This window comes from Topomyia yanbarensis, chromosome 1 (genome assembly GCF_030247195.1).
Source record: "Topomyia yanbarensis strain Yona2022 chromosome 1, ASM3024719v1, whole genome shotgun sequence".
NCBI lineage: Eukaryota > Metazoa > Arthropoda > Insecta > Diptera > Culicidae > Topomyia > Topomyia yanbarensis.
Window position 1 is genome coordinate 215972693 of NC_080670.1, and position 24853 is coordinate 215997545.

The 24853-nt window shown below is 42.9% G+C and overlaps 1 protein-coding gene across 1 annotated transcript in view; it reads left to right on the top strand.

Moving 5' to 3' along the window:
- Window positions 1-24046, top strand: part of LOC131692755 (homeobox protein B-H1-like) — a 65733-nt gene extending 41687 nt beyond the window's left edge. Inside the window, exon 3 of the mRNA XM_058979997.1 lies at window positions 21556-24046. Coding sequence (XP_058835980.1) covers window positions 21556-22168 — 613 coding nt within the window. The 3' untranslated portion in view covers window positions 22169-24046. The remainder of the gene's footprint in view (window positions 1-21555) is intronic.
- The last annotated feature ends 807 nt before the right edge of the window (window positions 24047-24853 follow it).

Consider the following 24853-nt stretch of genomic DNA (forward strand, 5'->3'; position numbering starts at 1 on the left):
ATTCTGTCAGTTCAAGTGTGAGTGGATAATAATTAGAAGATGATATAGTGGAAAAAAGACGACTGTAGAAAGCCCGAATCTGCTGACTCAGTTTCCGGCGCCACAGGATTTTAGACCAGTGGCGCCAGAGGCCGGAACGGTTCGTTCGGTGTGATCCTTTAATGAGCTCGATTGCAATGCATCACCGGGCATGACCTGACCGCAGGCGGGTCCGAAATCCAATTATGATCAACCGTGAAAAGGTGCGACGCCGATTTCTCACTTTTCCTACTGCGGAAAGTTTCGAATTATAATGAGACCTGTGGTGAGCAGAAAAATCCCTTTTTCTGGACGTTCAAGCACGGTCCTGATATACATTCCATGTCCCTACTACTCGAGGCTAGTAGGTGAGATTCTGCAAAACACACAAACGTGTGAAATGACAAATGGTATAGCGGGCAGAGAGACAAGTCATACCTTGTGTGCCAATTAATCAAAGTAGACTAACGCGGCAAGGGGTTGCTACGTTACAGACCTTTAAAGCTAATTACCACCCCGGCAAGACACGGTTTGACAATTGGTCCGGTTTAACGGCACTGGACGAGCGTTGATAAATCGTCCTCTCGTTTGGGAGTATGTCCCTGTGAAGCAAAAAAAAATGGCAAGACATACAGACGTAATTTATAGTTGGAATGCAAATTTATCACATTCATGTATGAATAAATTTGTTAGTTTTGTGTTAATTTCGGGGCGCACTTTGATATTTATGCGATTGAGGGACAAGGCAACGTTCTCCGTTCTTTTTTTACGATTATTAAAACGACCATAAAAAGCTGCTATTGTTGCTGGGTACGCGGAACGAAGCCAAGTGTCACTGTGGTGCGTTCGTATGAGAAGAGCGCAAACGAGCAAAGTTCAACAATGGGCACTCGAATTTTGACGAACCGCGAATAAACGAAACCGCAGTCGAAGAGTGCCGTTTGGTGGTACAACGCATACGCGCAGTAAAAATTCTAATAAATCAAATTCAAATTAGTAACGTAGCACGCATTAACGATTTATGACCCTTCGAGCTGCTCCCGATTTTTTCGTTTTCGCCGCAGCCGGTACGCATATCGGTACCCCGAGCGAAGAATTTAGGGGTTATGTGCTGTTTTACGGTGCTTCCCTGGGACAGGAAAATGAAATCAATCTATACGGCGAGTGACACAAATTGCCGAAATTAATTTGTTAGCTCTCTATTTAGATGTTAATTTGATGGGCCCGGGTCGTTAATTGTGCGGTCGTCCATTACCGAAACTGACGCGCGTATCATAAATCAAACCGTGCAAAGTGGCTCAATTACGGTGCTGAGGTGAGCTGCCGTCGATTTTCCGGTGCTGTTTGCGTGGAGTGGCGCTTCTCTGTGCGAGTTGTGATGATTGTTGGTGCTGTTTGTCAATGCGATCGAACCTTTTACTTTTGCCTTGAATACGAGGGATGTTCGAAATATTCAATCAGTATCCTAATTGAGTAGTTTAATGAAGAATGAAATGAGATGTAACTTCAAAGGAGCTCAATTTGACAATATATCTGACACTTAAGAAATCAGAACGACCCCAATTTGATTTGTTTTGCCAAGAGTACACGTTTTTTTTAATATATTATCGACGACACGACCTGATTTTACTTATTTCATAAGTGTGACTCAACTACAATTCCCTCCTCTAAAAATACAGGTAGCTGGCACTGTCAAAGCTGACATTTGGTTAGAAAAATTATGAAAATATTCTTTAGGTTACTCCGGGACTTGTGTCAAGCATATTTTCTCACCAATCCAATTTCTCAGTTTATTCTAAAATTTTGCAGAACTACTTAACCTGAACGAATCAAATTCATTGTCGAGCAGCCTTTAATCTATCTAAGATGTTTTCCGAAAAAAAATAAATATTGTCTTGATCAGAGGTCAGGACGCTAGACCAATAAATATCAAATTCTGAGCTTCCAATTGATTAAGACTGCGAGTTTTTTTTGCTATATGTCCTGCTTTTTCAGTCTACGGTTACGTAAGGGGTCTTTTCAACGATGTCGTTAATCGCTTTTCGAATTGCACCCATCGATGAGTCCTTTCCATCAAAATATGTTCCCAGTGAAAAGTTTTTCCCGGAACCAGTTTGTCCATAGATCAGTACTGCAACGGTATATACAAATTTTGAACTATTATATCTCAAATTGAAAATTCAGTTTCGCATCATTTCGTATAGCACACTGTGAAGTAGTATAAAATCGGTTCTGACAGAATTTCCATTTTTTTTAAACTATTACCAACGACACGACCTTACACTCCTATTTCAAAAGTTCCAGCATACAACATTTTCAGTAGTGAGCGAAATGCATTCTCATAATTTTTTGTCTGTATCGAGGAACAACGTTACGGACAATGCAGAATAAAATACGAATCGAAACAACCGGCAAAGGCCTACGCGACGAAATAAGGACTACGATTGGAAACTCGGAACATGAAACTGCAGGCCCCTTTGCTTTCCAGCTTTCGACAGGATAATCTACGACGAACTTCAACCACGCAACTTTGAAGTCGTAGCACTGCAGGAACTTTGCTTGGCAGAACAAAAGGTACGGAAAAGCGGGCATCGGGCGGCTACTTTCCATCAGAGCTGTGGCACACCCAACGACCTGGGAACTGGATTTGTAGTACTGAGTAGAATGCGTCAACGCGTGATTGGATGGACTCCGATCAACGCAAGGATGTGTAAGTTGAGAATCAAAGGCCGTTTCTTCAACTACAGCATCATAAACGTAGACTGCCCACACGACGGGAGACCCGACGAGAAGGAAGCGTTCTATGCGAAGCTGGAGGTACGATGGCTGTTCGAATATAGATTCGGACCACTACCTAGTTGCAGTATGCATGCACTCAAAACTCTCGACGGTATACAACACTCGTCGTAGTCGGACGCCAAGGCTCAACATCGCGCAACTTCGGGACGCCGGGGTTGCCCAAGATTACGCACAGCGGCTGGAAGCAGCACTACCCACGGAAGAGCAGCTGGGCGCAGCTACTCTTGAAGATAGCTGGAGGGAGATCCGTTCCGCCATAGGAAGTACTGCTATAGCGGCACTAGGTACAGCGATTCCGCGTTAATAGAGGAGAAAAATCCTGCACGGACGAGAATGCTGGAAGAATGTGGAGCGATACAAACAAGCACGGAACAGTCAAACCTCGGTCCTCCGGTGAAAGAAGCGCCAACAGGAGGAACGATATCGCGAAGCAACTGTACCGCGTGAACGACACACGGAAGTTCTACGAGAAGCTGAACAGTTCGCGCAAAGGCTACGTTCAGCAAGCCGATATGTGAGGGACTTAGACGGCAACCTTCTTACAAACGCGTGTGAGGTGATTGAGAGATGGAAGCAGTACTATGACGAGCACCTTAACGGTAAGCAGCAGAGGACGAAGGCGGTATGGCAACGGATCTTGGAGCACGCGCAGAAGACGATAGGCTGCCGGCCCCTGATCCCCAAGAAGTCAAGGAGGAGATCGGTCGGCTGAAAAATAACAAAGCTGCCGGTGTAGATCAACTACCCAGTGAGCTATTAAAATAGGGTGGTGAAACACTGGCTACAAAAAGGGTGACAAGTTGGATTGCTACAACACACTACTTAGCGGCGCTACAAGGTCCTCTCCCAAATTCTTTGCCGCTGATTGTCACCATTTGCAAGGGGGTTCGTGGGGCATTACCAAGCGGGATGTATGGGTTCCCGCGCCACTACGGTTCAAATATTCGCGATTCGGCAGGTTCTGCAGAAGTGCCGCGAATACAACGTGCCCATCATTTGTTCATCGATTTCAAATCGGCGTATGACACAATCGATCGATGGCAGATAATGCACGAGTATGGTTTTCCGGATAAGCTAACACGATTAGTCAAAGCGAAGATGGATCGGGTGATGTGCGTTGTTAGAGTATCGGGGACACTCTCGAGTCCCTTTGAATCTCGAAGAGGGTTACGGCAAAGTGATGGTCTATCGTGCCTGCTGTTCAACGTTGCTCTAGAAGGGGTAATAAGGAGAGCGGGGATAGACACGAGTGGCACGATCTTCAGGAAGTCCGTCCAGCTTCTTGGCTTCGCCGACGACATTGCCATAATGGCTCGGAACTTTGAGGCGATGTCAGAAACGTACATCAGACTGAAAGCTGAAGCCAGTAGGATTGGAGTTTCGAAGACAAAATACATGAAAGGAAGAGGGAATGCACCAAGTGGATTGTGAGGATAACTTTATTCATATCTATCCGCGGCAATTGTGTTCGGAACGTTCGAGAGGGTATTTGTAACACCTAATGTTTTGTGATCATTCGGAAGAATTATTGAAGTTGCTTCTGATGAGGCTCTCGCCTATATCCTTCAACAAGGGTTACAACGGAAGAGGCTGTTTCTTTGGAAATTTAAACATGGCCATTGTCATCTGGAAGGATACCAGGGAGGATGAAGCCATCTTGAACAAGTCGAAGACGTCTGTTTCATAAGGGAGTATTTTTCTGTTTGCATTTAATGTCTTGCACCTAGTATTCTGATGCCGTTTTTGCTACCCAACCTCGAGTCTCTGTAACCCTAACTGACGTCAGTCCATACATTTCGTCAGCAGGTATTGTTTTTTTTCTCTCTTATTGGATACATATTCCAATACGACCAGTGTTTTAATCTATTGCGACAGGCCTCTTTTTACTGAATACCACATCAGAAGTTGTATCACTATTAATCTGTGTGATTCTTAATTGCTGACTAAAGGCGCGATCCCAGTAAGGTATTATAGAACGTATAAAATTTATTGCCTTACTATGCAGTCGTCCATAAGAGCGAGTAAAGGCTCTATAACCTAGGCTCATTAGCCAAGGCAAGGTGTAAATACCTCTGTGCCATCCCAAAGGACCAAAGGAGTGACATTAACCTTCTTAGCCTAGTCACTCCCAACGATTTACCAAATCCCCTTTCTAATGAAACGGTTGGTACGGTTGTCCTCGTTTCTTCCTCCATCAAGATTCAAAATGATTCGTTAGTTAGAATATTCATTAAATGAATAATTTAATTGCCGTATAATTTTGAAACATCTTTAAACCAAACTCTGCACAGTAGGCCTGGCCGTTTTAATATTTTCGACATATTATACATAATATGCTTCAAATATTAATATTGACAAGAAAAACACTAAAGAATAGCTGCAGTGTTTTCCAGGATGCTTTTCAATACTGGCTGTGTAAGGGTTAGAATAGAATAGAATAGAACAAAATACATGAAAGGAAGAGGTTCTAGAGACGACAATGTGAACCTCCCATCCCGAGTTCAGATTGACGGTGACGAAATCGAGGTGGTCGACGAATTCGCGTATTTGGGCTCTCTGGTAACCGCCAACAATGATACCAGCCGGGAAATTCAGAGACGGATTTTGGCGGGAAATCGTGCCTACTTTGGACTCCGGAGGACGCTCCGGTCGAACAAAATTCGCCACCGCACGAAGTTGATTATCTACAAGACACTCTACGGCCACGAGACCTGGACTATGCTCGTGGAGGACCAACTCGCCCTTGGAGTTTTCGCACAAAAAGTGTTGCGTACCATCTATGGTGGCGTGCAGAAGGAAGACGAAACGTGGCGCAGGCGAATGAACTATGAGTTGCATCAGCTGCTGGAAGAACCATCCATCGCGCCAAAATAGGACGTTAGCGGTGGGCTGGACACGTCGTTCTTGAGGGCGACCCTACAGGAACAAGAAGACGGGGCGCATAGCGAGCATGGTGGATCGACCAAATAGAGGACGACCTGCTAACCCTTCGAAGACTGCGAGGCTGGCGACAAGCAGCAATGGACCGAGTGGAATGGAGACGGTTTCTGCATACAGCAAGAGACAACAAGACTCTATTCTGAACGGTAAGGGTAAGGTAAGCATACTCAAAATGCGCAATAAAAAGTGAGAAATTAGGTGTCTACCAAATCTTGTATAAACAGCTTGCGGTTACTCGTGTAAACATTTTTGGTGACAAGGAAACCTTTGTTCCCTCGTCTAACGTATCGGAAGGGTCATCCACTCGATGTCGTCATTGGTAATGGAGTTCGTGATCAAATATTTTCCCATCTGCCTTCCACTCAGGGATCACTTAAGGAAACTCGTCGTGCCTGGCGTTTGCTTTCTCACAAATGGCGCTGCCTGTTGATTTGGAGGTACTGAGAGTTTTTGTAGCCGTCATTTATAGTAACAGTCTTAAATTCGACTGCACGTCGTCGTTCAGATAATCAGGTGCAGATTGTGAGCTGAATTTGGTTTCCGTGGGTGAATTTTCCAATTCTGAGCATGATTTTCCGTAATGTGCCGACTGACCCCAGAGCTGACACGTAGGACTTTCTCCGTTTGTAATTTCGTTGCATTTCTCTATATGGTGACATAAGGCGTGGGGATCTTAAGCTTGAAATGTTTGTTTTTGCTTAAGTCAACTTTGTTCAACGTTATCAGTGCTGTGTAGATTAATGATGGAACTGATGAAAGGCAGCTCCAGTGAAAATGTTGTCTAATAAAAAAAAGATTCAAAGTGAATAGGGAACCGTATTTTGCCGGAGTTCACTCATCCAAACAGATGACAACGGCATAGCTAAATGTAACGGTTTCCTTTGTTCTTCTGACAATGCAAACAAGATTAAAGTAACTGTTGATACCGTGAAATTGCACTAAAAGCAAAACATGCGACTAACTCAAGCTTTGTTCGAAAAATAAATAATTTTGATAGATAATCGAGTTATATGGAGTACGTTTTTTGAGGAATTAATAAATTAAACAATTCACAATAATTCTATTATTATCAAAAGTCATCAAAAGTGTGACAAAACCAAAGTAATATCAAAATTATCGGTGACTTTGGCCCTTTGTATCAAATTTCAATCAACATTCGTTTCGGTTCATTTAAACCATATTTTTTCCTAGAATTGGAATCAATTACAATCATGTGTAGATATTTACCTTGCGGGGTTTCCGCACTGGCCTAAGATACCAAAATGCCAAATAGCATTGAAAAAGACGTCAAGAAAGGCAAGATTAACTGCTAGTAGATTTGTTTATTAATAGTGCAAACAGTTACCCCATCTACAAATTGCTTGCCAGACTAATGTGAATTTTGATATTTTCTATTTAAAAATATTCTTTCGAACGGTAAACTTGTAGAGAGCGGCTCAGCGGTTTTTAACGAAACTTTGCTATGCTCTGAACAAGGTATCGAGGGTATTTTCAACTCGTACATATTGTGAAACAACTGACTATTTTGCACATTTTACTCTGTTGCTTCCCAACAGTAAATTGTCCAAAGCATTGACATCTTCTTCGGTGGTATACTTTACGTAAATTTTCGGATCACAAGAGAAACGTTATGGGTTTTTAGCATAATTTCCAATTTCAGAGTAATTACACAAGTCACAAAAAATGAGCTGACCATCGTGGGAAAAGATAGCTCAGCTTAATTATTCCAAGTCGGTGAAATAGTTCGGAGAAGATACAAAGATCCTCTACTGAATTGATTCACGATTTGCAAACCGACCGGACGAACCAAGCTCAGCCAACCTAACGGATTTACCCGACAGCCGAAGCAAAACCGTTGTGTTGGGCTGATCACATCTCAAACATCCGAAACTCCCATAAACCAACCACAGACTGTAAGCCGTCCTCGCATACCATACCAGGCCACCAGGCGAGGCGACCTTCCAAAGGCATCCTACCTACACCGAGTGTGTGAAAAGCTCTAGTTCCTCGGTTTCCAGTTGCCGTCGCCTTGCACCAGAAGCCGCGTAACGACAAGTGCCCACCGGACGGTAACGAACCGTTGCGAGATTGAATCGATCGGCCAGAACGTGGTCCGATCGGATCACTTGCTCGTCGTTATTCAATACCCAAAGCGCTACAACTATACGGCTTGTGTCAATTGGATCCCATTACTCCTTCCCATGAATGATCGAATATCGTCCGTGAAATTCACCCGATCGGTTCACATTAACAGCGGCGAGAAAACAAATATTTTCTTTACCCGACGTTGGGATACGGCCGGGGGCCCCTAATTGATTACGTACGAGATAGTGTCGGAACTAGATCTCGTCGTGACCATTCATGCGTGATGCCGGATATCCCGACTCCTCCACACCCGACCCCGAGGAGAATTCATTCACAGATTTTGGGAATCCGAGTGTGGCAATGTGCCATTAAATGAAACAAATTGAATATACAAGATTATAACATGCTTTGTTATAGAGCTTTTTGTTCCTTCTTTTTAAGTGGTTTGTGTCTCTTCTGATGAAATGAGAATGAAAACGGCCACAAAAAATTATCAATGAGCTCGGTCTGCCCCGAAGAAGGGAACCACAAAATCAAATAGATGTAAATTACGGTCGATAATTTACTACACTAATGCTAGAAGAGAAGAGCCGAGCCCGGACCGGACCGAGCCGAACCGTCAGGAACAAACGGCCCAAAACCGGGCGATGATCTGACGGGGTAGCAAATTAAAGGGAACGAACGCGAACACAAATTGGAGTAGAGAGGTATAACTTCAAACTTTTCGGGTCTGCTTCTGGTGGCTTTTTCCGACTGATGAAGTGTATGCCGCATCTCTTCCGTGATGATGATGATGATGATGAGTGGGAGAGTCGTCATCTCGTTGTCGTTGGTGGAGTAGCAGTCGAATGAAGGATGGCAGCTGGGAGAGGGCAAATATATTTAAGTCTAATCCAATTTGGTTAGTTTTTCGGCGTGGGGTCGAGGCGTACGGTCTGTAGAGAAACCAGTGTGACAACTGCAGTAGGTAAAGTGAGTTCCAGCAACGGCGAAATGTACCGTTTTGTGGAAGATATCCGAGTTTTAATGTAATTAGCAATTATCACAGCTCTTGGTAGCGGGTGTGAATTGATGGAATTAGGTTTATTGGATTGCTTTGGTCTAAAAGGGGAAGAGTTCAAAGTGGGAATTTGTTCATCCAATGTCGATTCCATAAACGCATTTGAACTGTCAGAAATTTTCCCAATTAGAAGAGTTTTGTACGCTTCGTAGTTTCAAAACGTTTCAAGGCTTCAACTTTAATGTGTGCCTTTAGCAATAATGTCATATTTCACTTATCCAGTTAAGTGACATTGGTTGCAGCAAATTGCAATTACCTAGTAAACGACATACCGGCCGATCGGTACTCAACCGGCCGCTCACTCAATTGTGCAAAACCATTCATTTGACTAATGAGCAAAAAGTACACTCGGGTAGAACAAATAAACTAATGAAAAAATCACCACATGCGCAAGAAACCATATCATCAAATCGTCAATAATATGTTGCATACCAATGGTCGCCATATGACCCCCTCTCTCAGCCCATTCGATTGACCAGATTGCTACGTTGGTAGCTGATGCGTGTGCGTTCTCCCAGCCAACCAACCAGCCAGTCAGTTGTAAAGCGGGACCCGGTTCAACCGCTAACGCCACTAGCAAAGTATCTTTTTTTTTTCGTGCGCATCAAACGCTATGCAAATTACGTCAATTCGTTTTTCGATCAAAATGTTAAATTATTATTTTGCCTCGGTCGGTTTTTGCGGCCAGCCGACCGCGCGGGGACAGTGGCGGAGTACAAATAGAACTGACAACAATCGAACAGACAGACCCAGGCGCAGCAGAGAAACAGTCGGTCGATCAAACACACATACGCACCTGTCATTACTGCTTTGATTTATTGTTTGTGGTTTTGCGATATCAATTTATTTATTATTTTGCTGGTTCGCCAGCAGCGCCTACTAAGGGAGAAAGAAAAAAAAATAACATGATTTAATACCTGATTAAATTACTCGTTCCCCACAAATTGGTCGGGGATCAGACGGCAAACAGCAAATTGGCACACACAACTGCTGTCATGATATACCCGGCCGGTTTATCGATGAGAAATTTAGTTTTTACCAACAACCGTAAGTGGCTAATAACGCAAGTACGTACATCGATTCGAATTTGTCCCAACCGACCGTGAAGGATAACAGTCGAATGCCTGTCTGTCAGGGAGGGAGGGGTGAACAGAGAACATTAAAATTCTTACGACTATAACCGCATAAAAACCGCAGCGAACCCATTAAGATAACAGTCCTTCCACTCTACATTACAGCTCCATAACTAACGGATTTTCTACCCCTCGTCAGTAGATACATATACACACACACACCCACACGCACCCACGGAAAGGCTAGCTTTCAGTTTTGGTATGTAAACTGACCGGCAGCTAGTCCACCGTTTCGGGTGCTGCTGCTGTGCGGGGCCGGGGGGTAATATCGCTTTGTTTTAAACCCGATTTAATCGCACTGATAAACGTAAGCTGAGCTCAGTATAACTCTAGCGCCACACACGCCCGGGTGCGATTGTTATTTATTAGGTGCGCTGCCTGCAACAAAAACGACACTCCTTAGCCTTACCGTGCGGTGAAGAAATGAGAGCCTTTTTCCGCACTCGAGCAACACCAGCCTTCGCCCCGCGGACAAAGGAAGGCAGCGTTTAACTATTGCATGCCAATCGGCGCTTGTAGATAAAGAAGGCAGAAATTAACGCGTTTTGTCGTATGCAAATTTGGATTTCCCTTCGCCACCGGTTCTTGTGGAGTTTAATAACAATACGTACAGCGTTTATTCAAAGAGAAAATCTATTGCCGCAGGGTAGCTAGTTTTTTTGGCAGTCTTCCGCGCTTCGCATGCTTAGTAGGCCGTGATAGGAGCCTCTCTCTTTTTTGGTAGGGATGTTATGTGAGCATTCGATCGAACTAAAAGTATTTGATGAAAATGCAACAATAGTGTTAAAATCTATGTAAACTAAAAAAGCAATTTTTATCCATGACATTGGCAAAATCATCACGAAAATTATTTTTTGTATTTTGAACTTAGTTAGGGAAAAATTCCGGGTAATTTGCTCCATTCACAGAAAACAAGAACAATCATAAAAGTTAACACTAATAGTGGTCGCAGTGGTATAGTTTCCATTATGGAAAACAGTAACTATTCAATATTTAAAAGATCGAATAAGAAAAAAAATTGGTCTCGTGGTAAGAAACAATCCCGAACCCGTCGCTTAGAGCAGTTTTCTGTGGCGCCACCAATGGTTGCAATCTGTAAAAGCGCTAGTCTTTAAACGCTATTTGTCAAATCTGCTCGATTGGAGAAAGTCAATTTACAAGACTTCGAAATTTATTTTTTGGCTTTGACGTGAGTACCGATATTTTATATAAGATTTCTGGTACTATCGAAATACTTAAATAAATGGAAGCAAAATCGCTCTAGCGACAGGATTCGAACCAGCAACCTTTAGGACTCCGGATCAATGTACTAAACCTTATGCTGGCTCCGGGTTATGATGACATCCCAGGAAGAACACATGATGATCGCATTGGCGACGGTGATACTCGTACCGCCTTTAAAGCGGAAAGGATTCTTGAATTGATCGTTCGGAAACAAAAAAAAAATGGACTGGCTAATGATGTTTAACGGTATCAACCAGCCAGGTGGCTGCTAATGGATATAGTCTCCTGAATAAATGTTCCGTCCGTCGCCTTCAAACTCTTGACTATGAATAATATTACAGATAAATTTACAGCAGACTACAGAATACTTTAAACACACAAAAATAGTGGAATGCAAAAGGTTAGATCCCAGTCATGCCAAAAATAACACTTTTTACAATGTTTTTTTTTGTTTCGATTATAGAGGTTTCAACCTTAAGGTCATTCGCCTCTTCAGGTTAGAAAAATCACTTATGAAAAATTTCTCACTCTATGTGCGAGGTCTTCAACCCAGATGCGCTGCGTACAAGGCAATCGATTTACCAACTACGCTACGCCCACCCCCATTTTACAATGTTTGACCGATTATGTTCCAAATCAAAATTAGGGAAAACATTTTTATACAGCTTCCTCGGCTTTGCATGAATCATTTTATTCGGAAGATTCCAAGAAGTTTTAATTCTTGGGCATTACCTCCGGGCAAAAACATAGGTTTATTCCATATTTACTCCTAAACATTTCGAACGATTTGAAACGGTTATCCTTTGGAGTCTTGTCACATGATACATTACTAAGAATAAATGAAAGAAAAGCTTGGTCGGTTAATACTAGTGCTCAGCGAATTAAATCACCGTGTCCCCATTCTGAACGTGTACAGGTATTACTAGGAAAAAAGACCTTTTTATTGCCTAGATTAACGATATTTTAAGAGACCCTTGCGGCTGTCTCTTTCCAATTTGGATTTATTATAGAAAAATATATCCCTGATTAGAATGGGGGGCTCCTTCATATTTCATAGCACGAAGCCGAAGAAATTAGGACGAGCCCGAACAATTTGCTGGGATGTTCTGTGAATCATGCCACGTATCCAAGTTTGACGGTTCCCTGCCGCTACACAGACGAAATTTCTAACCTGTAGGGGCCTACTTTTTTCTAATCACTTCGAACGTTTGTCCAGTATCGAAAAATACACCCTCCGCTAGCGGTCCAACACTGCGTGACAGAAACTGACCGTTGATAGCTGTTCCTTGGGTGCAAGACCAAGTCAACGGACGTCTTTAGCGGGTCATGAAGCGATTCGGCGTACCCTCACATCAGCTTACTCGCCGTGGTAGCTGCTTAACAGCAATTTTTCGATAATATATCTGGGAACCGAGTGTCTAATATGGTGTAACATGCATTGGGTGTCCGACCTTCTTCTCTGATACTTCCTAACATGCCAGCAAAGGGAAACAATTTTTCAATAAGCCTGATTTTGTCTGGTTGCGATTTAACTTGGTTGTTCAGAAGGGTCCTGGTTTCGTCTGGATAAAAATCGCTTTGTTAAACCCGCCATTGATACTGTCCAGCTTTTAGGTACTCATGCTGACGCAGTGAAGCAATCCATACAAAAGACAAACGTTGTAAAAGCTTGAATTGGTCTTTGGTAGCTTTAACGGCTTCGATAGAAAGCCTCTTGATTTTCCGACAATTCGAAGCAATCCGATGCACCAGTGCCACGGTTCGTAGTTAAACACTCCACTTTGAGAATTTTCTGACTTTCATCAGGCTTTTGGGAACCGCAACGTGATGAACTAATAACCATTGGTAATTTCCGCTATCTGCTTCTGCCAGTTTTCCATGTATTAGTAGAAAAACGATTTTCTACACTTACCAGCTCCGTTAGAATCGATTATCGTGTCCTTGCCACACTTTGTCAGGCACATGTCGCCAGTTGTCCCGCTCGGCCAAAGATAACATTTCCCTCACTCGAACTATTTGAGTCTTGGCAGGTACCTTTCTTTGATAAGCAGTCTGTGGTTGTTACCTACTGTCCATCATTCTCGCTTCCAAAAGCGCCACCTGTAGTTCCACTACTTGCGCTTACCGGTTTATCAAAATGAAAATATGCGGCGCAAATATATCTCTGGTGTCGTAGAAAACATGCAGCTGTAGCGTGTCGTCAAATCCAGAATGATCGTTACCGAAATAACACCGTAGAATCAACTGCAACCCGGAGTCGCCGCTATTTTATCATCTATTGTGGTGTCCCAATCCAAATAGAGCCGCCAGAGGTTTTGAATCACTATCCACCAATGAATTAAGAACGGTATAAGTACGACACTTCCTCATATCCTTTGGTCTTCCGATGTCCGCACTTCATCATGGCCCAATTTGTTTCAATCGGAGGATAGTTTGGTAGGTTCATGTCTTTTGTCACAAAATTGGCCTTGTACGGTCTGGCAGTAGGAGCCGAAACAACGGTTGTTGATCGTGCTGTCTCCAAAACAGCAAGACGTCTTTAGAAGTATTTCATTTTAAAAATCGGGCCGTATATACGATGCCTTTGGTCACGTTTGGTTCATTACATTCGTCACAAATTGTAGAGCTCACGAACGCGCGTCAGGCTATCGGCGATTTAAGAAGCAAGCTTGTACGTTTTCAATCCGGATCTTATTCTGGCCCTCTGGACAAAACTGCGAAACATCTGGCCAAGTATCACGTCAAGGTGTTCAGATTCCGCTGGAAATGAGCAATCAGCGATCTCTTGGCTTTTTGCGCGTTGCTTCAGGTTTTCGTCCAGCTCCTGATTTGTGATCTGTTTCATCAGTTACATTTTCTTCAATCTCGACCAAAATATCACTGACATTTTTAGGTAGCAGGCACACAACCCAGAAAAAAAGATAAAAATTAAAATAAATCAATGTTGAGGGCAATCAGAATATATTGTCTCCAATGGCAAATTTCCTGTATGTACTAAGGATTTGTACTTCATTTTTTAGGATAACCACTGTACTTACTTTGAAGAGACATCCATCGCGTTTCAGTCAACGATATTTTTATTTAATTTGTGATCATATTTGCCAAATGTCAGCGATTACTGCTAAACATACTATCTAGCTGTGCGTAAATGACTCACCTGTCAAAACACGATGCCCTGTATACTCGACTCCCCGGTTGCTTCGATTAGTTGCAGTTGTTCAGCCACTCTGAAAATAAAGAGAAAAACCAAACGTTAAACTATGCTTAATGTTACAATTAAAATTTCAAATACACGCACACACACACATACAAAACCTCACGCGGAAAACAATAATTACATTATTTGACATTCAAATTAGCGAACCGGCGTTCCGCATTCGCTGGTACTAGCGGTGTGACCGTCAATTGCGGCAAATTATAGCACATTTCCAAACGGTAAACTGCAGCATAATCAGCAGCAGCGGGAGTCCCGAATCGGAAGTCAACGTTGAAAAAAAAATCACTAATGGTATTCTTTTATTGTGTTGATTTCTTTTGTCGCACAGTCGAGAGTGCCTGTTACACATTCGACAGAACGAACGCACGTATGTACGTACGTACATACAACAATAACAATTCCGCAGAGGTTGAAATTGCTTGCTTTGGAAGGGTCCGAATCCATAGCACGGCGCAACGGCGGCGCCGGGATTGTTACAACTATCGAAATCAGATCGTTAACAAGTATTCATTAATTGATATAGACCTGAACGGTCGCCGTCGTGCCATAATCGACACCGGCAGCTTAATTTGATTTTTATTACGCGATATGGTCGGGTTGCGTTCTTTTGCGGTACACCCTTGCCTCGCAAAGAAGTCACCGTCGCCGTCGTTTCTTTTGCTGATAAATTAATCGCTTTCTTCGAGCCAAAGTCCTAACCCACCCAGAGGACCGAAACGGGTTGGGAGAAGCAGGGGAGATGAAAAGGTGACAGCATTTTCAACTTCTTGACTTCGTTCGGGCGAAGCAAAGGCTACCAACCAGGCAGCCAGCCAGCAGGGGTAATGTGTGGCAGAATATAATAAAACATGGTGACAGGGTGATTAATGAAAGTTTTGATCCTTTCAAGTTGGTTCATTCGATTCAAGAGTGCACTTTTTTCTTCTTGTTTGAAAACAGGAAAACCGATTAAAATTTGACTGCTTTCTGCACTGAAACATCGGTGCGTTCGTTGGTTCGAGCTAAAGTCCGAAAGATTAATTAAAAAGTTATGATTATGGCAAAAGAAGGTGACAAATCGACAAAAAGAGACGATGGCAACGAGTTTCTTTTCAGTTCTCAACCAAAACAAGAGAAAAAAAAACAGCAGCATCTTAATTCGCATTTCTTTTGTGCTGGCGAACAAGAAAATTGAAGCACTTTTAAGCTGTTTCCTTCTGCGAGGGGGAAACAAGCTAAAAGGACCGGTAATTGACACCATCTGGTGATGGTTGTGTACAAACACCCTCGAGTTTCGAGTGGTGAGCGGGCGCGACAATGGCCGAGCTGTCGTTCTCCCCCGCTGCCGTCTGGTTGACTGACTGACTGGCCCGGGTTTTGGTTTCGCTTGAACGGTTCTTTTCGCTGCGAAGGCGGGAACAAGCCAATTTTTCTTTATTATGACAAAAACCAGTTGGGTTCGTCGTCGTAGTTGGCGTCGTCGTCGTTGGTGAGTCCGCTCAGAGAGTCTAAGAGCAACCCGTTCGTTGGTTGTTTAAAAATCAATGAACTGGAAACGCGCACCCAATGAGCTTGAATCAGACAAATTTCCGTAGGAGGTAGGGGGTCGCATAAAACAACGCAGAGAATCGAAAATGGCTGCCTCGAAGCCGTCGCGATGCGGTATTGATTTGCACTAGCAGGGCTAAGCGCTTTAACAAAATGATTTAACGGTCAATAATGGCGCGGAGAGCTGCGCGAGCGAGCAGGCGCAAACCTCTCGCGCGGGTGCGCGTGGGACGCAACCGAGGGGGTAGAGGAAAAATTTAAATTACAAGTGTCTTAATCTTTAATCTCGTGCGACTACTTTGTAGAACAAAAAAAACGGCAGCAGCAGTGTTTCTTTGAATTGTGCTTGATTAAATTTATCACTCACGTGTGTGCGGTTGGTGATTCGAAGGGTGGTGGTACGCTGGCGGGGTACAGGGAATACCCATTTACATGAAAATAATATCATTACTGACTGATGAAGCACTTGTAAGCGAGATGCATTCCATCAATAACTGCACCCAGAGGGGAGCGCGGAGGAAAAAATGCAGACAGACATAACCTGAAAACATTAAATAATGAGTAATGAATATTTCAATTATTCATGGATAGTTACGAGCGTGTGTTTGTGAGTGCATGATGCATGCACCTTCTACAGAACGGGGGGTAACCGTTGGGGGCAATTTGCTGGAACCCGGTGATTTTTCATCTACAAAACTCATTTTGTGCTTCATTGTTGTATTCTAAATGGCGAAGTTCTTCGTACCGCCGAGGTTTGTAATTGCAACATCGTGTGCCTGTGGCCGCGTCGTTGCTGTAGCCTGGAAGATGCCTCATTCCCGCCAAGAACGGGAAGGTGGCAGTGGGCGCGAGAACCAGTTCAGGCCAATTAAACGTGCGAACCGGGCTTCGGTGCAATCGTTCGTTGCAGCAGCAGCATTGTACACTGTGCGCACGATTCGCTCCCGGGATGCAAATGAAGCTTTGCGCCAGCCAGCCCAGTGCTGCACTCGGAAACGTTTATGTTCTAAATGCTTTTCAGAACGGTCGGAATCGATTGCGTGATTGTTGGGTGGAAAAGAGATCGCCATGTCCCGTCCCGAACCAGCTTCCACCACCTTCCCCTTCGCCGAGAGGTAGCAGAGAGGAAGGGGGTAAATTGCCGTCGTGTTGCTTGCATGGGGAGAACCGTCAAACTGGTTCGCATTTATGCTAACAGGCACTCGCTGTACCCGATTACAAGCCTTTCTCTCCCATAGAGTTCGACTCCATTTGTAAATCGTGCAGTTTGAGGTCTGTTTTCACGTCGTTTTTCTTTTGTTACCATAATTGCTCCCGGCTGCTGCTGATGATGATGGTGATGATGATTAGGGCACTGAGAACTGGAATGTGGAATCTCCCGCGGCGGATGCCGCTCTGAAAATGGCGCTGGTCTTTGTTATCACATTTACCAAAAAGTCAGTTGATGATCCCGGTCGATGAAGAAAAAACGTCTATTCGTTTTGCCACTGTTGTCGGCCTACTGTGTTAGCGAAACTGTCAATCCGCTAGCAGCCCTACTGCTTCAATGGACAGCGAACGAACCGCGTGATTGCTCGGTCGCCACACCGTAAATAAATGGCAGGCAGGTGTGCTACCACAGTTTTCGCACCGCGGGGAGCTCTCCGCCAGGGAGGACAATAATTCAAACAACAGCAGTAACAATTAAGTGGAAATTGTTTGAAATAATTACCCCTGCACCGCGCGAAGCTATTCACACCCCGACAGTGGCGAGCCCAGTACCGTACCCCTCGCCTGACGACCACCGTACCGAACTCCGGTCGGCTCTTCATTGTGTGCTGAGACCAACGCGCGGTGCATTTTTACACACACGCAACGGTGCATCCAACCGTAATGCTGCAGCAGCAGCAGCATACGGCAGTTGATTTTGATGTTATAAGTTATGAACTGCGCATAATAATAATAATATAACAACAGCAACAAGCAGGAAAGGAACAGAAACCAGAAACATGCATATGCCATTTAACTGCTTTATCAGCGAATATAGATCAGCCCAGTTTATAAACAAAACTGGGAAAACAGTGAGCAGTGTGGTTATTGTTTACTATGAAAGTTAATGTCTTCAAAATGTGAAAAATAACAATAAACGTTTATTTCTACATAACGCAACAAATAACGCTCTCTGTTTTTGCTCTCATCGTCAGTGACTGACACGTTTAAAGGTCCTCTCACACTGACCGGATTTTCTGGCAGCGACAGCGAAAAATTTCAACGAAACTTGAATTTTTGTTCATCGTTGCGTAAAGAGATTCCGCAGACGTCACAGATGGCAGTGATGCCAGATTTAGAGGCATGAGTTTATTTTACAGACTTGTGATACTATCATAGACTTATCGAGAAGTTACAGAATATTTGAAAATAATATCAAATTATCAGAATTTTTACAATCTGAACCACCGTCAAGTACATTTTCATTTCCTAAACTATAAATTGATACTTAATGGTATCTTAGTTCATCGCCAAACGTGGCTTTTGGGCGGATAACATTGATGGTATGGTAAGCGGAATCCGGCTTTTATTACCCCTTAACAAGCTGACAGGGTACTGACAATTTTGTACCGATTTGGACCCTCGGATGTTTTAGATCCAGGACTCGTTCTCGCCATTTTCTGTCAAACCATATACTACTCCTTATCCAGCAAGATCCTCTGAACAAACAGGCAATACAGTCAACTAAGATGAGAGTAGGAATCGGAAAGTAGGATTTGCTGCACTCAAATGCTATTGAGCGTTTTACATAGGGAGAGTGGAGATGCCAATTCCCTGTCGTTAAAATTGTGCAGATTTTTTAAATGCAGATTGAACTTGGTCGTGGGAGTGTTGTCTTACCAAGCAGAATCTACATGTGCCAATGGTTATCTGGCAATCTAACCTATAGCAGTGATTCTCAACTCAGGGTCCGCGGACCCCTAAGGGGCGTGAAAAGGTTTCTGGGGTTCGGTTGGATATTGAAATTTAAAGCTTTTTTGCATCAAACAGAAATATTATATTGATAGCAAACGAAATGCATCGTTACAAATAGTATTATATATTCGCCTCCGGTTGCACAGTGAAATGACCAAGTCACAGAAGGTAAGTGTCTGTAAAACTGGAAAATATTATTTCGATTGATTTTAAACAAAATCCTCAGTGATCTACAGTACATGACGTTGAACTGTTATTAAAAGTGAAAACGTATCTTATTCTCAAGGAAGTAACATATCTACAGTTACACCACGCGAGAAACTATGCATAGATTATGTGGTCGGTGTTAAATCAGACCGGACTAAGTCACAAAACATCAAAAAATGAGATAATGACAGCACTGGATAAAGAATAACGTCAGCTACATTCGACTTTTGCCAAATTTGAAATATGTAACAATAAACTAGAGATATGGCAATAACTAATTTCCATTCATAATGTAAAGGATGCTGCGATTCAAACTTTAAACCTGTTTTTCTCGAAATCAATATTTTGTCACTTAGTCCGGTCTGACTTAACACCGACCATGTTTAAAAGTTTGGCCTAGGCAGAAAAGTTCATTAAGAAGAACAGCATGCAACACGGCGTCGAATAACGTTAAAATCAAGATTATACTGCCAGGAAAATAATGAATTTTTGAAAACGCAAACGGCCCACACCTGATTCGATTCCTAGTCCCACCAGGAGTACTTGCACTAAATTTGAAGCGAATCGGACAAGTCTTGTTATCGAACCAACGTGCCTGAAGTTTCACAAAAATGTTCAGTTCGCGCAAATCGAGTACAGGTAGGCCCCATGCAAAACCGACTCAGAGATCACTTCACTAAAAGCTTAATAACTTCTTTTAACAAAGCCGAATTCACTAGCAGTCTTCGGCAAAGTTGTAGACAATTAAATTGTCTTTCTTATTTTCACTTACAGTGATAATGCGATACATACAGTGCCACCTAGGGCCAAAAATGCGAGTTAGTGGGTTTTCTCCATGGAAATTGTCGAAAAATCCCATATAAACTTCAGGCACGTTGGTCCGGTAACTAGACTTGTCCGATTTGCTTCAAATTTGGTGCAAGTACTCCCGGTGGGACTAGCAATCGAATCAGAGGTGGGCCGATAGGGGTCATTTTTCCTGTTACACTAGTTAATTGTAATCAAGATCCTGAATAAATGGATGACGATAAAATTGTAGTGCGCCTACACGACCTAGCGGCGCGCATTAGACCAGAACACATTAAAAGATTTATGTCGAAATACGGAGAAGTAGAACTCGTCACAAACGAGACTTGAGGAAAAATTTTCGTTGGCATTCATGTTCATGTTGTTAAAATGCGGTTGGCAAATAACGCTGTGCAACTACCCTGGTCAGATTATTACGTGCCAGTTTTGTAACCAGACGGCACATTATCGAAAACAATACTCCGAAGTCGCTAAGAAAAATCGACCTACTACAACTAATATCAAACACAATCACGTAACCAATCGAGACCTGATGCGCTTTGTATATCGACATTAACTTCCTGTATCGACGAAATAACAACGATTGGTCTAGTGCCTCCAAATTAATAACCAGCTCAACAAGTGTAGATAATGGCGAAACAAATAACAACTTCAGACTGCGAACATACTGAAAGTAGCACCGATCAAGATATGAACGTAAATGATAACTCGAGAGAAGGAAGAAGGCAAATGGGCTGACTCCCAAGCTGTGGTGAAAACACAGTTAATATAGCACCGCCAAGAAAAAGGTTCTCAACACGCAACAGCAAGAGGTATCCACAAGACCCATCCATCCGCAGTAACTTTGTGTCATTCTTTTATCTTTACATAATGTAAAAACATTAAAGGTACACGACTCAGTTATGATAACGCTTTGATTCGTGTCAAATGTAACGAAAATAAATATAAAAATCAATGTTAAGTCTGGGGGGTCCGCAACAACCCAGAGTGATTACGAAGGGGTCCGTGATACGAAAAACGCCGAGAACCGCTGTACTAAATAATAACCAATGTGATTTTTGTCATAATAATTTGAATACTGGTTGATTGTTGTATTTACAATATTCGTAGTTACTAAAAGTTTTGTGAAAATTTTCCTTCTTTTTAACATGAGCTGTTCTTTCTATATATTTCTAAATATATCTAGAAGAAAATTGCTCAATTGTGAAAATAGAGCTGCATAAGGTGTGATTTCAGCGAGGCAAAGAGAAGTATAGACGACAAATCGAATGGATGATAAAAAAATTACAGTTTAGAGATTTATTCTAGGTGTATCAATGAGGGCTTGACTGTTCTAAGAACAATTTTCTCGTTGTAATCTAATAACTATTTTTTATGTTATAAATAAGAGCTTATCGCATTCTATTAGATATAAGCATTCAGCAGAGCTTTTCCCATATTGTCTACTAAGCTTCGCACATGTCGCAAGACCAAATTTTCTCAGTCGCCACAGCAAGATCTCGCCCGTCTAAGGGAGCCTTAATTTAGTCGCTACAAAATACAGCAAAGCAAAATTAAACGTTAATTCCCTTCCTTTTCTCCCATTCCACTTTCAGAACCAAATGGAAGCGCCAAACTGCGGTGGGACTGGAACTGCTAGCGGAAGCTGGAAATTACGCAGCCTTCCAGCGGCTGTACGGTGGGCCACCCTATCTCGGCGGTTGGCCCTATCCAACCCAGGCCGGACCGCCCGGAGCTCCTCAGAGTGCGGTGGATGCCTACTATCGACACGCGGCTGCAGCAGCCGCTCTCCAGAAACCACTTCCGTACCGAATCTATCCCGGTGTACCCGGTCTCGGGACGCTGAATACCATCCCGGGTCCAAGCGCACCATTCCCGCATCTTTCCGCGTCGACGTCACTAACTACGCTCAGCAGCTACTACCAGGCTAGCAGTCAACAGGTGGCGGCAGCGGCGGCTGCAGCCGCTAACAGTGCAGTTCATCCCGGAAGTAACTGTAGTCCTGGTGCTACCGGAAGCAACGGAAGTGCAAACAATAGCGGTAGCAATCAGAATAACAGCAACAACAACAACAACCACGGAAGCACCAGTAGTCTTAGTAGTCAACCACGGCGATCACCCAGTCCAACGCTCAACCCCGGAAGTCCACCGGGTCGATCCGAGAGCAATCCTCCCAGCGACGAAGACGATGAGAACATACAGGTTTGAGCTCGGGTCGTACCGCCGAACCCGCTGAAGAGTGTGTGTGTGATTGAAGCCGCCGTGAAAGCTGAACACTCATATACGTATAAAAATAAGAAAGAAAATAGTGATTATTATTTTTAATAGCATTTATTTAGAGCAGATATTATTTTATAAAAGGAAAAAATTAGTGAAAACTAAAGCCGAAAGCGAACCGAGTGGAGCAGATAAAGTGACGGCGGGTCTTTTTGTGTGACTTTTGGCACTTTCGGATGCCGCGCAACGAAATGTCGAACCGTGTGGGGCATCACCAAACAAAGACAGTGAAACAGAAAGTAAACGAATCGGAAAAAAACCAAGCACAAGGGTTCACAGACAGTGCACCCCAGGGCCACCGTTTATAACTGTTTTGTTTTATTCAATTAATTAGCGGTCAACCGGCGGCTGCAGAAAAATTAACGCTTCGTTGAATACATACCTACCATACTGGAGGTTTTGTGTGAACAGCAACCGTCCTAACGACGTCGGGTGATGCACTTTTGTGTTTGTGATCATATTTGCCAAAAATCAGCTACCGCACCTTTTCACGTTGATGTCAATTTGGCGTAGCTTGCTGTGATGCGATCATCATTACCATTAACCAGTTGTCATACTGGGAAGCCCAGCGGTTTTGTTCGAGTATGGTTGAAATATTTATCATAAAAAAATCCGGTAGGAAGGATTGCTCCATTCGGTACCCTCGCGAGCTCTGTGTACATACAGGTTAGAAATACAGAAGCGGGCAAAATCTAAACTTTCACATCAGTAGCAGTGTGAGAACGAAAAACAGCTCAAAAATGCCCCAGAACGAAATTAGAGGAAGGAAAATGACGACGAAAAATTAAACTTTACAATAAACGGGAAAACGAATGTGGTTAATTATGTTTTGTTGTATAGATAATGGCAGTAAAAAAATCACCAGGTAGACGTTCGAACCCGGACCAGTGAGACGACGCGACTAAATTTATTGACTATAATCTTAATTTATGATAATAGTATTTGGAAATAATTATTTAATTATTTTATAAGTGTAAAATGTTGTAAACTTTTGCTCCCCCTCCCTCTGTGCAGCAGAGCGAATTTTCGCTCAATCCTGTAAAGGAACAGGAAAGAATAGACAAAAAAAGTGATGAAAGGTGACCGCGTATAACTTGTTTTTCACCTTCTTAGAGTTTATGATTTCTCCAGCTGCTTTCTACACTGTTTACTGCTTGGACTGAATGACAATAGCAATTGCTCAACCGCAACCGAAAACAAAAACCTTGACCGTACCCTTTACATTGTAACAATAGAAAAACAACAACAACAACAACAGGAAGGTACATCTAGTGAGTAACCGATTTGCCAAAATTAAGCTAAAGGAAGAAAGTTTGGACTTGCAAGGTGAAGCAGTATTAAAACTCAGAAAGCTCCGATTCGTAGTTTTTAAAAACAAGATTCCTCCATTTTTTTTTAAGTTTTACAATTGCTTTTAACACAACACAAAATGCAGCAAAAATAGGAACAAAATTTCACACCAGATCCGATTTGAGGGCCAATAAAGAGACAATGCTAAAGATTATAGTTTGTAGTTCCGTTTCCGTTTCGCATGAGGATGGATGCTTGCGATAGTTAGTTATTGGAAATTGTACATATTTGCTAATGCATATAATATCGGTATATTTAATAAGTGGAAGCTTTCCATGCTGAACTTTGAAAGAGTACACCGAACCAGAGGGAAAATGTGATTGAAAGGTTATACAGTTAATATCACAACCAAACACAAAAAACAGAGAACTCCGCATTGGAATGCAGCTAAAATGTAAAGATCGTACACCTAACTGGGAAATATTGCGAGAAATAAACATAAAATTTTATTAAAAATTACACGCCTCTTGTTTTATCGAACGAAGGAAAAAACGCCTCCTAGGAACAAATGAATTATTTATTCATTAGTCAGTCACCCATCAATTTCCAGCGATTAATTACCGGATCACGCACACGGAAAACCCCGTGACAGGCTGGGGGTACTGGGGCGAAGGGTCCACCGATGCAGACCCAACAACAAACTCGCCGCTGCAATCGATCGCAGTAGGCGAGCGAACTTGCATTGATGCGTGATAATGTAGCTTGACGTTTAGCTCAACTTTGACTCACACACTCGCCCAAACACAAACGTTTGGAAAAAGCGTTGATGGGGAACATAGTTTACATTCAGGAAGAAGCTTAAAAACAACATCACTGCAAACCGGTAAACAACGAGCAAATAAAATACACGCACACATGCGTCAGGTGAGTGAGAAGAAAAAAGCCTACCCCGTCGGCAGCGTCGCCGTCGATCGAAACATGGTCAAACAAAACAAGGAAGATGTAGTTCGGTGTGGATATCGGAACTGAATCGGGTCGGACCGGAGATGTGTGTACAGTACAGGCTAACAGATGGTTCGAACATAATTAAAAGAAAAGCCAATGCCAGGGAAAATGTGTGTTTCTTTTTTTAAGCTGGTGGACTCTCCCTCCTTTTTGTGCGAGCGGTGATAATGGTGTTGGTGGGATTCTTTTTTTTGACGAATGGTTACTGTAAGGGGGTGATGAAATTGGTTTATGGGTCGAAAAAAAGAAGAAGAGAACTAACCGAGAAGTATTGAATTTAATTGAAAGCAAATTATAGAATGATTACATTATAAGTGCATT